Below are 12,958 nucleotides of genomic sequence, written 5' to 3'. Positions count from 1 at the left end.
ATTCTTAATAATGGAGCACAACAACAATTAACCAATTAATATTTTAAGCATCTTGCTTTTCTGTTGATACATGCACATGTCAGCGACAAATGAATGCCTTTTCTGATTCTGCCATTTTGGCCTGAGACATCCAGTTTTCCCTCATGTAAAGGACATTCACATGTCTTTATAACTCTAATGTCACAGACACATCCATCTCAGCTTACTCATTTCTGCATTTTGAAATAATACAGGTACGTTAACAAGGCAATGATTGGAAATATGTTTACATTTTCCAGGCTCATTATGTCCAGTGAATTCTTTAACCATGTCAATTTTCACTAAACCTTTGTCTTGTGTGTGTTTTCTTTGGTTGTTATGTGAATGATCAATGGGTCATATGTACAAATTACTAATCTCTAATAAACAATGTTTCTTTCTTAAAAGGTTGAAAAATGGGTGATGCCGTCATGGCAGAGTTTGGGCCCGCTGCTCCTTTTCTTAGGAAGTCAGACAGGGAGCGTCTAGAAGCCCAAACCCGCATATTTGACATGAAGAAGGAGTGCTTCGTTCCTGACCCAGAGGTTGAGTACACCAAGGCATCCATCACCAGTCGTGACGGTGACAAAGTCACTGCTCAGACTGAACTCGGAAAGGTATGTACATCATGTTAATTCAGTTCAGTTCCAAGGTATGCTAATCCAAGTTTTGACTTTGTTTAAGAGTGCTATCTCTTTCTGCAGACGGTCACGGTGAAGGATTGTGATGTACACCCTCAGAACCCGCCAAAGTTTGATAAAATCGAAGACATGGCGATGTTCACCTTCCTCCATGAGCCCGCTGTGCTGTTTAACCTCAAAGAGCGTTATGCAGCATGGATGATCTATGTAAGCCAGTTGCCTAATCTGAAACTTTCCTTCATTAATAAGACATCTCAGCATTTGAGGCCACTATCCTCTATCCTCTATCCCTCTCTTAATATGGTAGACCTACTCTGGGCTCTTCTGTGTGACTATCAACCCCTACAAGTGGCTGCCAGTCTACAACCAAGAAGTGGTTGTTGCCTACAGAGGGAAGAAGAGGAGTGAAGCTCCTCCTCACATCTTCTCCATCTCTGACAATGCCTACCAGTACATGCTGGCAGGTACATAATCACTTTTAGCCTTCATCTTCAACTCTGACATCATTACATTTTTTTTACTGATAATTTGAAAATCTCTCTCACTGACAGACAGAGAAAACCAGTCAATCCTTATCACGTAAGTCACACAGCCAACAGAAACCTCTTCAGTGGTTAAGAGTCATAGGTCTTGGCCTAAAACCTTCTGTATCTCTTCTACTCAGCGGAGAATCCGGTGCTGGAAAGACTGTCAACACCAAGCGCGTCATTCAGTACTTTGCCAGCATCGCTGCTGTCCCGACTGGGAAGAAAGATCCAGCTGCTGAAAAGAAGGTCTGTATTACAAAACACATTTCTGAATGTTTCGCAAAGTATAACTTGTAAAGCACAATTGAAAATGATTTCTAAAAGCTGAAACACATTTTGTAAAGTTGTGTCTTTGCTTGACAAAATCAGGGTACCCTGGAGGATCAAATCATTCAGGCTAACCCTGCTCTGGAGGCCTTTGGTAACGCCAAGACCATCAGGAATGACAACTCCTCCAGATTTGTGAGTGTCTGTGTGACTGCAATGAGGCTACTTGGTTATCAGTTCGGGAGTTTTTTCATATTAGAAATATAAATCAACACTACTTTTCTTCTTAGGGTAAATTCATCAGAATTCATTTTGACAACCGAGGAAAGCTGGCTTCTGCTGACATCGAGACTTGTAAGTAAAACCAAATTCATCTATGCATCCATTTTCTAAGGCACCTATCCTATGTAGGGTTGCGTGGTGCTGGAGCCAATCATAGTACGTGAGAGGCAGGACTCCAGCCTATTACAGGCCCAACACACATACTGTAAATTTACACTCACATTCAACTTGCAAGGTTCAGGGCTGATTTAAAACAGTAGATGGCGTGTTGGGCCATTGTCAACCCATGAAATTTATAGATTCAGAAAAGAATGTCAATTTTAACCACAGCATTGATGCGTGTCATCGCAGCACAGTCATACCATTTAGTTTACAGCTCAAAAAACATGTAGGACCTCTTTAAATTGTGGCAGCTCTGACCATTTTGTTTTTTGAAAATGTGTTATTTGTGGATAAACCAGTGGCAAATTATTTTAAACTGGAACCCAATAACATAACATATATTATACCTCTTACAGACCTTCTGGAAAAGTCTCGTGTGACCTATCAGCTCAAAGCTGAGAGGGACTACCACATTTTCTACCAGATCTTGTCTCAGAAAAAGCCTGAACTTCTGGGTAAGTGTATAATATACATGTGATATATGGTTATTATTACTGTACTGTATCATGCATTGTGTCATGAAATAATATTTTCTATTTTGTGAATATCTTTTTAGACATGTTGCTTATCACCAACAACCCCTACGACTACGCCTTCATCTCCCAAGGAGAGACAACAGTAGCCTCTATCAATGATGCTGAAGAGCTGATGGCCACTGATGTGAGCTGAATCTCTGGTTTTAAACAACAATCAATTCATAACAAAATACCAGAATTACATTTTTCGATTTCATTTAGGAGGCCTATGATGTGCTGGGCTTCACTCAAGAAGAGAAGAACAGCATTTACAAGCTGACCGGAGCCATCATGCATCATGGTAACATGAAGTTCAAGAACAAGCAGCGAGAGGAGCAGGCAGAGGCTGATGAAACGGAAAGTAAGAGAGGCTGTTATATGTAGATGTGTATTATTATTATTATTATTATTATTATTAAGGGATTTGGCACAGCTCAAATCCAGCATTCTTAACAGTTACAAGCAGTGTGAATCCAACTGAGATTATCAAAAATACACCATTTTCACACGTAGCATTTCATGGAAAGAAATGTCAGGACGGTATTCGGATTTGCATTATGTTGTGTACTGGATTGCACATTAGGCTGACATATCGCTCACCCATCATTTTCAATATGGCAAATGCTGAAGTGGGACACAAGGTGGTTACATTTTGAATAACAATAATAATTTGATAAAATAAAACCGTCTGTGTTTTTACACAACAAATGCAAAATGTCAGACAAAACCCTCAATACCTAAAGGAACAGCTGAAAAAAGGCTTGCTCCTTGACTATAATATAGATATACACTCAGTTACCAGTTTATTAGGTACATCTAGCTAAAACTAATGCAGTCTAATACAACCATCCTGCAATAAATACCTTTATTATGAAGTTTTTAATGTTCAGTTTTGTTTGTCAAAGAACCTGAAAGAGAAAGACAGACCAGCTGAGAGACTTATGAATAATAACTCATGTAGGCTACTGTATATCTTCACTTTCTCAGATGCTGACAAAGTTGCATATCTGATGGGCCTGAACTCTGCTGACCTCATCAAAGGTCTCTGTCACCCAAGAGTCAAAGTCGGAAATGAGTGGGTCACCAAGGGACAAAATGTTGCCCAGGTAATGAGTTAAAGGGAACCTTTTTAAGGATAGTTTGATTTGATAAAAGGTTTAGTTTTAAAGATATTACTAATTATTTTCTCCCTAAGGTATATTATGCTGTTAGTGCACTGTCTAAATCAGTGTATGAGAAGATGTTTCTGTGGATGGTGGTGAGAATTAACCAATCCCTGGACACGAAGCAGCCCCGCCAGTACTTCATTGGTGTTCTGGACATTGCTGGATTTGAGATCTTTGATGTGAGTTTGAAAAGAATCATTTATATGAAGCAGTCTTTGGTTTAATGAGAAATGATTAAGCCTGGTTGTACTGTGGACCATTTCATTACAGTTCAACACCTTTGAGCAGATGTGCATCAACTTCACCAATGAAAAACTGCAACAGTTTTTCAACCACCACATGTTTGTGCTGGAGCAGGAAGAGTACAAGAAAGAGGGCATTGAATGGACCTTTATTGATTTTGGTATGGACTTGCAGGCCTGTATTGACCTGATTGAAAAGGTGAGTTTTTGAGTATACATTGGCAAATCAGCTAAATGTATGATGAAGTCACATGACCCAGTTATTCCAGTATGTTTTTTTTTCTGAAACTGAAAATATACTTCTTCTGTCTTGCCAAAAATGACAATGAAATATATATTTACTTTCGCCATTATATTCTCCTCAGCCCATGGGTATCATGTCCATCCTTGAAGAGGAGTGCATGTTCCCCAAAGCCTCTGATACCACCTTTAAAGCCAAGCTCTATGACAACCATCTGGGGAAATCCGGCAACTTCCAGAAGCCCAGAGTTATCAAAGGAAAACCAGAGGCCCATTTCTCCCTGGTTCACTACGCTGGAACGGTTGATTATAATATCAATAACTGGCTGGTGAAGAACAAGGATCCCCTGAATGAGACTGTTGTTGGACTCTACCAGAAATCTAATCTTAAGCTTTTAGCCTTGCTTTTTGCTGGGTATGCAGGAGCTGATTCGGGTATGTTGACCCTCACTATTAAAAAAATAATGTAAATTAATTAAGACTTACAGTGATAGAACAACAATATCATGATTAACATCTTGATACAGATTCAATTACTGTACAGTTTTTTGTTGACTAAATTTGACTGATTTTTATTTAGCTCAGGAGTCTGGTGGGAAGGGCAAAGGCAGCAAGAAGAAAGGTTCATCCTTCCAAACTGTATCAGCTTTGCACAGGGTAAGATATTGATGTTTGTTTCGTTCACACATTTCAAATAATTGTTATGGGTCTAAGCTAGAAGGTGTGTAATTATGCACACATCATATGTAGGTGTTAGGCTATTGGAATTACAGCATAGATGAAAAGAAGGTCTAAGCTAACCAATACAAAAAACTCTTCAGGCTAATAATTTTCCAACAGTACTGTGCACAACATACTTTCCCAAAGCTATGCAATTACTGAGTTCTGATAGCATATCTAATTTAATAATTTGGGCACCCATTGACATTTACAACACGATCTTTTTAATAAAGTTAGTGTCAAACACAATGAAAACAATTATGAACGATTATGTACCTGCCAGCATTCCAATTATTTGTTAAAAACTTGCAGGAGAACCTGAACAAGCTGATGACCAACTTGAGGTCTACTCACCCTCACTTCGTACGCTGCATCATCCCCAACGAGACCAAGACTCCTGGGGTCATGGAGAATCCTCTGGTGATGCACCAGCTGCGCTGTAACGGTGTGCTGGAAGGCATCAGGATCTGCAGAAAGGGCTTCCCCAACAGGATCCTCTATGGAGATTTCAAACAGAGGTTTGCATGTGATGAACAAACCCACATTTAAAACCATCAATGAAAACAAATGATTATCCTGTCAAAATTGTTGTGGTGTCTTATAAGATATTGTCACAACAAGCAAAACATTTTATCTTTTGCATTTGTGTCAAAGATACCGTATTTTAAACCCTAATGCCATCCCTGAGGGACAGTTCATCGACAACAAGAAGGCTGCTGAGAAACTGTTGGGTTCTCTGGATATTGACCACAACCACTACAAACTGGGGCACACTAAAGTAAGTATTTTCAATGTTGATTAAGAGAAAATGGATTTTGCATGAATCGTATGTGCGTATGTTGCATATGCATATGTTATTACTGACTATCTGATCTGCCCATATAAAATAGGTGTTTTTCAAAGCTGGACTGCTGGGTCAGCTAGAGGAGATGCGGGATGACCGACTAGCACTAATCATCACCGGCATCCAAGCCCTGTCACGTGGCACTCTGGCAAGAATTGAATTCCAGAAGATTGTTGAACGCAGGTACCTGCTCACAGCAAGGCCCAACTCTGTTAGTCAAGTCATGTCTATTTTATTCATATAGCCCAAAATCACAAATTTCAAGGGGCTTTACAATCTGCACAACATATGACACAGCATTGATTCTATAAAGCTATCAAACATGGAAGAAACCAAATCCTTTGACAAAAAGCAGTAATGATTATTCATAGTGATTTTGTTTTGTGTTCAGCGGTAGTAATAACTTTGGTTGGTCTTTGACAGGGATGCACTACTTGTGATCCAGTGGAACATCCGTGCCTTCATGGGGGTCAAGAATTGGCCCTGGATGAAGATGTATTTCAAGATCAAACCTCTGTTGAAGTCAGCAGAGACTGAGAAGGAGATGGCCAACATGAAGGAAGAGTTTGCCAAACTGAAAGAGGCTTACGCAAAGTCTGAAGCTCGTAGAAAGGAACTTGAAGAAAAAATGGTCACTCTTCTCCAAGAGAAGAATGACCTGCAGCTCCAAGTTCAATCAGTATGTTTAAACACTGTTTTTTATATCATTATGATTAATAATGATAATAATAATAATTAATATCAACTTCAAACCAAGTCCACTTACGCTGTAGGCATGCTCTATGGTTTTAATAACAGGAGCAAGATAATCTTTGTGATGCTGAAGAAAGATGCGAGGGGCTGATCAAGAGCAAGATTCAGCTGGAGGCAAAAATCAAAGAGCTGACGGAAAGGCTGGAGGACGAGGAGGAGATGAATGCTGAACTGACTGCTAAGAAGAGGAAGCTGGAGGATGAGTGTTCTGAGCTGAAGAAAGACATTGATGACTTGGAGTTAACTCTGGCTAAAGTGGAGAAAGAGAAGCATGCCACTGAGAACAAGGTATGACATCTAACTTAACCATTCGCTTCAACACAGATCAGCAACTCAATGACGCATTCAGTAATACATCTTTTCATGGCTCATAGGTAAAGAACCTGACTGAGGAGATGGCTGCTCTGGAGGAAATCATTGCTAAGTTGACCAAGGAAAAGAAAGCCTTACAAGAAGCTCATCAGCAAACACTGGATGATCTGCAGAGTGAAGAAGACAAAGTCAACAGCCTGACGAAGGCCAAGGCTAAGCTGGAGCAGCAAGTGGATGATGTAAGAATTTACAAGAGCAGGTGGATTTGTATATAACAAATAATGATTGAAAAAGAAAAGTGATTTATTATGGCCCACAGCTTGAAGGGTCCCTTGAGCAAGAGAAGAAAGTGCGTATGGACCTTGAGAGAGCCAAGCGGAAGCTTGAGGGAGACCTAAAGTTAGCTCAAGAGAGTGTCATGGACCTGGAAAATGACAAGCAGCAACTCGAAGAGAAGCTGAAAAAGTAATATGAAAACTGCACTTCATATAGATTTATAACTTTGTGTCAGCTGGTACATTTTACATCCTTTTTATCCACAGGAAAGATTTTGAAATCAGCCAACTCAATGGCAAAATAGAAGATGAACAAATGATGTGTGCCCAGCTCCAGAAAAAACTGAAGGAGTTGCAGGTAATGTTAAATAAGATCAAGTTTGCTAGTAGTAGTAGTAGTAGTTTGCAAGTTTGGCTAATGTCACAATTTATAACCATTCAATGCAAAAATTTACTTTTATTTTGGTCAAGGCCCGCATTGAGGAGCTGGAGGAAGAGCTTGAGGCAGAGCGAGCTGCCCGAGCCAAGGTGGAGAAGCAGAGAGCAGACTTGGCCAGAGAGCTGGAGGAGATCAGTGAGAGGCTGGAGGAGGCCGGTGGAGCAACAGCTGCCCAGATTGAGATGAACAAGAAGAGGGAGGCTGAGTTGCAGAAACTCCGCAGAGACCTCGAAGAGGCAACTCTGCAGCATGAATCCACTGCTGCCACACTCAGGAAGAAACAAGCTGACAGCGTGGCTGACCTGGGAGAGCAGATTGACAACCTGCAGAGAGTCAAGCAGAAACTGGAGAAGGAGAAGAGCGAGCTCAGACTGGAGCTGGATGATGTGGTCTCCAATATGGAACATATTGTGAAGGCCAAAGTAAAATACTTTTATGCATTATATGTTGATTCATATTTTGCTTTGTTAGTCTAAGACACATTTCATTCATTCAGTGGTTCATGTGTTGATGCCTTTTGTTTTCAGAATAATTTGGAGAAAATGTGTAGGTCTCTGGAAGACCAGATGAATGAATATAAAACAAAGGCAGATGAGGGACAGCGTACCATCAATGACTTCACCATGCAGAAAGCAAAGCTTCAGACTGAGAATGGTATGCATTTGATTTGAACAGTGTGTTCTTTGGGACATTATGTACAAGTACTCATTTTATTCTTTTATCACAATTAGGTGAACTTGCAAGGCAGCTTGAGGAAAAGGATTCCCTGGTGTCTCAACTCACCAGAGGGAAACAGTCCTACACTCAACAAATTGAAGACCTTAAAAGACAACTGGAGGAGGAAGTTAAGGTAGCAAATAGCAATGAGACCTCATTTAGCACAGAATAAATGTTGGTACATGAGAAGCATTACGATATACTTTCATTTCAGGCCAAGAATGCATTAGCCCATGCAGTGCAGTCTGCTCGTCATGACTGCGACCTGCTCAGGGAGCAGTACGAGGAGGAGCAGGAGGCCAAGGCGGAACTGCAGCGCAGCATGTCCAAGGCCAACTCTGAGGTGGCTCAGTGGAGAACTAAGTACGAAACCGATGCCATCCAGAGGACTGAGGAACTGGAGGAGGCCAAGTGAGTAAAGTATATTTTCATGGGAATATCTCTGCAAAGTTTAAAAACAATGAACCCTGAATAAATTCCATCATAATCATAATAGAAAGAAGCTGGCTCAGCGTCTGCAGGATGCTGAGGAGGCTGTTGAAGCAGTGAATGCTAAATGTTCCTCTCTGGAGAAGACCAAACACAGGCTGCAGAATGAGATTGAAGATCTCATGGTGGATGTGGAGAGGTCTAATGCTGCTGCTGCTGCGCTGGACAAGAAGCAAAGAAACTTTGACAAGGTTGAATTTAAAATCCATCTGGCAGTCTTGCTCTTTCAGAGCACACATATTTCAGATCCTTTATCTAAAATGTGAACTGTCTCACAGATTTTGGCAGAATGGAAACAGAAGTATGAGGAGTCTCAAACAGAGCTGGAGAGCTCTCAGAAGGAAGCCAGGTCTCTGAGCACTGAGCTCTTCAAACTGAAAAACTCCTATGAAGAATCTCTTGAACATCTGGAGACCATGAAGAGAGAGAACAAGAATCTGCAGGGTAAGGGTGGCACCAGTTTACGCCTCTATTGCAGCATTTGTTTTGATGACTAAACCATTGATAACATTTCATTTTGTTTCTCAGAGGAAATATCGGACCTCACTGAGCAAATTAGTGAGGGTGGAAAGAATATTCATGAGCTTGAGAAGATTCGAAAACAGCTGGAACAAGATAAGTCCGAGATACAAACAGCCCTGGAGGAAGCAGAGGTATGTTGAATGGTTGGATGGTGGATCTTATGAACTCAAACATTTTTTGGTAATTAGTAATAACTAGTGATATATTTAATTTTCATTCGTTATTTCATGATAGGCCTCTCTGGAGCATGAGGAAGGGAAGATTCTCAGAGCCCAGCTTGAGTTCAACCAGATTAAGGCTGATATTGAGCGCAAGCTGGCCGAGAAAGATGAAGAGATGGAGCAAGCAAAGAGAAACCAACAGCGAATTGTGGATAATCTTCAGAGCTCTCTTGAGTCCGAGACTCGCAGCAGGAATGAGGCCCTCCGTTTGAAGAAGAAAATGGAGGGAGACCTCAATGAGATGGAGATCCAGCTTAGCCAGGCCAACAGGCAGGCGGCTGAGGCCCAGAAACAACTTAAATCTGTTCACGCACATCTGAAGGTATGCATTTCATTTTTTAAAAAGGACACCTTGGACATATGTTACCATTTGATTTAACTTGCTTTACAATAAATGTCACACTCTTCCAGGATGCTCAGCTCCAGCTTGATGACGCTCTTCGCGCCAATGATGATATGAAGGAAAACGTTGCCATTGTAGAGAGGCGCAACAACCTGCTTCAGGCTGAAGTGGAGGAGCTCCGGGCTGCTCTGGAACAAACTGAGAGAGGCCGCAAACTTGCTGAGCAAGAGCTGCTGGATGTTAGTGAGAGGGTGCAGCTACTGCACTCACAGGTAAGACACAGTGACTGCACCCAGCACAGCTCTATTCTATTATTGTGAATTTTCGGAGGAATTCCATAATCAAATTTTGGATTTCACCAGAACACCAGTCTACTGAACCAAAAGAAGAAGCTGGAGGCTGATACATCCCAGCTTCAGACTGAAGTGGAGGAAGCAGTGCAGGAGTGCAGAAACGCTGAGGAAAAGGCCAAGAAGGCCATCACTGATGCCGCCATGATGGCAGAGGAGCTGAAGAAAGAGCAGGACACCAGCTCTCACCTGGAGCGCATGAAGAAGAACATGGAGCAAACCATCAAAGACCTGCAGCACCGCCTGGATGAAGCCGAACAGATCGCCATGAAGGGAGGCAAGAAGCAGGTGCAGAAGCTCGAGGCCAGGGTGAGTGTCAATCATTTCCGAGAAATCAAATGAACAATCTAATGAAAGCATTAAATCATCAAAAGCTTACCCTAATCAAAAAGCCTGCACAAAAATATATAATACAAAAAATATCTATCTTCACATCGTTCCCTCAACAGATCAGAGAGCTGGAAAGTGAAGTAGAGGCTGAACAAAGGAAGTCCAGCGATTCTGTCAAGGGAATACGGAAATATGAGAGACGAATCAAAGAGTTGACCTATCAGGCAAGTTTCAGTTCATTCACAAAATTGTGGAACACGGAGGATCGTTTTAATTAAAACTAACAATTCTTTTGTTCTTTTTTGTTTTTCAGACAGAAGAAGATCGTAAGAATCTTCTCCGCCTGCAAGATCTGGTAGACAAGCTGCAGCTGAAGGTCAAATCCTACAAGAAAACTGCAGAGGAGGCTGTGAGTACTCTTGGCATTTTAGAGAAACCTAAGAAAGCATCAACGCTTTCCAAGCCCACAGCTCGTGTGTGCATGTTCAATACCATGGCTCATTTCCTGGTCAATACAGTGAAAGCTACGTGGTGGAGCTGGTCAGTATGGCCAAAACTAACATCAAGCCTTGATGAAATGACTTTACAACATTTTCCTATCAGCACAACAATAGCAGTGCTGCAGGGTATGACGTATTTTTGTAGGCCAACCCAGAAGTTAGCATCTCCCTGGTTCCCTCGACAAAACGCAGATGGGATTTTTCCAAGGGATTTTGGATTATTATTAAAGTTTATGATACTTACACGTTTTGTTCAGCAAGATAATTGTCAGAATGACCCCCACTTTTTATGACTTTTGAAGAGTAAATGGCCAGGAGAGTCGCCAGGTGTAAAAAGCTAATGTTAGGCTGTAAGTGAGCTACACCACGGTCGCATTACTTCAACGCCACCCCCACTGAGCTTCCAAGCTTCAAGTGTGTTTTATAAGCTACATTGTTAGTACAAAAATAAACATCAGGCACTGAGGAGGACATTGCGTGTCTGTTCTACAGGAGGAACAGGCCAACAGCAATCTCACCAAGTTCCGTAAGCTTCAACATGAGCTTGATGAAGCTGAGGAGAGAGCTGACATCGCAGAGTCTCAGGTCAACAAGCTACGTGCCAAGAGTCGTGATGTGGGGTCAAAGGTCAGTCATTGAATATTTTTTTTGTGGGTTTTTTTTTGTGTCGTGATGTATTATGATTGAAATGTGCAATGCTATATAATATAAATTACACTATATTCTTAATTTTTTGTCAAAATCAGACGCATGGGATTACAGAGAAAACATACTGTTTATGAGCCAGTCCGTATATGGCCGCCCGAATCCATTAATGCCACCTGAATAGCGTTCAGTGTGCACAAAACCTTCTAATTTATAAGTAGGACAGTGAATGTAAAACATTTAGAGGTTTTGGTTGTGCCATTAGTTCACAAATTACAATGCATTTAAAAAAAAAAAAACCTTTCAAAATGACAGAGAAATGCGTTTCACTGTTTACATTCTCTTATTACAGAAAGGACACGACGAGGAGTAAGCCTCATGGAATGGTTTCCAGCTTCTGAGACACCTGGCGTCCGAAGAGTGTCTCCCTATGCATGTCAGTTGTTCAGTAGAATAAAGTTTATCTGCATCTCAAACTGTGCCATGGCTTTTTTTTTTTTTGTAACTTCACCATGTATTAGTACATTTGAACACAGTCTTACACAGATACTGGTGACACTTAAGTTGACTTGGGTCTTACAGCATGTTTGTAACAGGTCTGCACATGCACTCGGATATATAATGGTAAACGCTGATCTAGCCTTATTACATTATTATCATTACATAATCAAAATGCATTTCATCATTGAAATTGTAGTGTGACTGGTTATTATTTTGATTTATTTAATTATAACCCGTACATAAAATATAAGAATGTAGCCAAACATATAATTTCACAACAACATCAGCTAGCATTTTAAAACAAACTGGATCTTTGTCTTTGATTTGTGCAAAATATTAATACAAATGTGTTATTTTATATACAGTGACATATTAATGGACACATTTCATCAAGACAGCTTTAGAATGGCTGAATTCTCATTAGCAATATGGATGTTAGTTTAGTTTTAGTTTCATTTATTAAATCTATTTGCGCCAGGGACCATGCACTAAATACACATTAATCTCCAAAAAAAGGGGAAAAGATGCCTTTTACCAGATTTAGCAACTAGTTAATTTCCATCTGTAGTCCCTGGAAACAATGAAATACAGAGCAAAACCTATTTGTGAACAGTTGTATGTTGCATTAAAGCAAATGAATCACATTTGCTGTTACCACAAATATGTCTGGGAATCAAAACAGTTATTGCTGTACAATAAGGAGCCAATGATTATTTATGGATATGTCATGCATCACTAACACTGTGCAACACTGACTGGGGGGTGGAGGGGTGGATGTGGTCAGAAGTGTGCCCGGTTGCACTTGTGACCACACCCTACAGTCACACAGTGTGTCGGGACACATCCTGGAGTACACAGACCATATAGGCAGCGTGAGGAGGGTTACATAGGGGTTTGAATCAAGTTGTAATAAACAGTATTGCGCTGAATATGAAAA

General features: G+C 40.8%; 1 protein-coding gene across 1 annotated transcript; it reads left to right on the top strand.

Annotated features, from left to right (window-relative positions):
* The first annotated feature begins 426 nt into the window (after nt 1–426).
* Nucleotides 427–11,996, top strand: LOC139296256 (myosin-7-like). The gene is made up of 37 exons (XM_070918622.1): nt 427–635; nt 723–866; nt 967–1,123; nt 1,211–1,238; nt 1,324–1,432; nt 1,556–1,648; nt 1,744–1,807; nt 2,254–2,352; nt 2,454–2,557; nt 2,635–2,773; nt 3,400–3,518; nt 3,608–3,757; nt 3,849–4,019; nt 4,186–4,495; nt 4,641–4,717; nt 5,093–5,298; nt 5,435–5,558; nt 5,671–5,807; nt 6,048–6,303; nt 6,423–6,665; nt 6,752–6,928; nt 7,009–7,154; nt 7,232–7,322; nt 7,436–7,825; nt 7,931–8,057; nt 8,135–8,253; nt 8,335–8,531; nt 8,617–8,800; nt 8,888–9,053; nt 9,138–9,262; nt 9,366–9,674; nt 9,764–9,967; nt 10,058–10,354; nt 10,495–10,599; nt 10,689–10,784; nt 11,368–11,502; nt 11,873–11,996. Exons 1-37 carry the CDS (start codon nt 435–437, stop codon nt 11,891–11,893), a joined length of 5,820 nt encoding a protein of 1,939 aa, XP_070774723.1. The 5' UTR covers nt 427–434; the 3' UTR covers nt 11,894–11,996.
* The last annotated feature ends 962 nt before the right edge of the window (nt 11,997–12,958 follow it).

The sequence above is a fragment of the Enoplosus armatus genome, chromosome 14 (genome assembly GCF_043641665.1).
Source record: "Enoplosus armatus isolate fEnoArm2 chromosome 14, fEnoArm2.hap1, whole genome shotgun sequence".
NCBI classification, from domain to species: domain Eukaryota; kingdom Metazoa; phylum Chordata; class Actinopteri; order Centrarchiformes; family Enoplosidae; genus Enoplosus; species Enoplosus armatus.
This window is presented reverse-complemented; position numbering and strand designations above follow the sequence as displayed.

Excerpts from the sequence above, each read along its gene's own strand:
- LOC139296256 (XM_070918622.1), top strand. The coding sequence starts at position 435 with ATGGGTGATGCCGTCATGGCAGAGTTTGGGCCCGCTGCTCCTTTTCTT. Across the intron at positions 9,968-10,057 it reads TGCAGCTACTGCACTCACAG|AACACCAGTCTACTGAACCA; the intron begins GTAAGACACAGT and ends GGATTTCACCAG. Across the intron at positions 11,503-11,872 it reads GTCGTGATGTGGGGTCAAAG|AAAGGACACGACGAGGAGTA; the intron begins GTCAGTCATTGA and ends CTCTTATTACAG.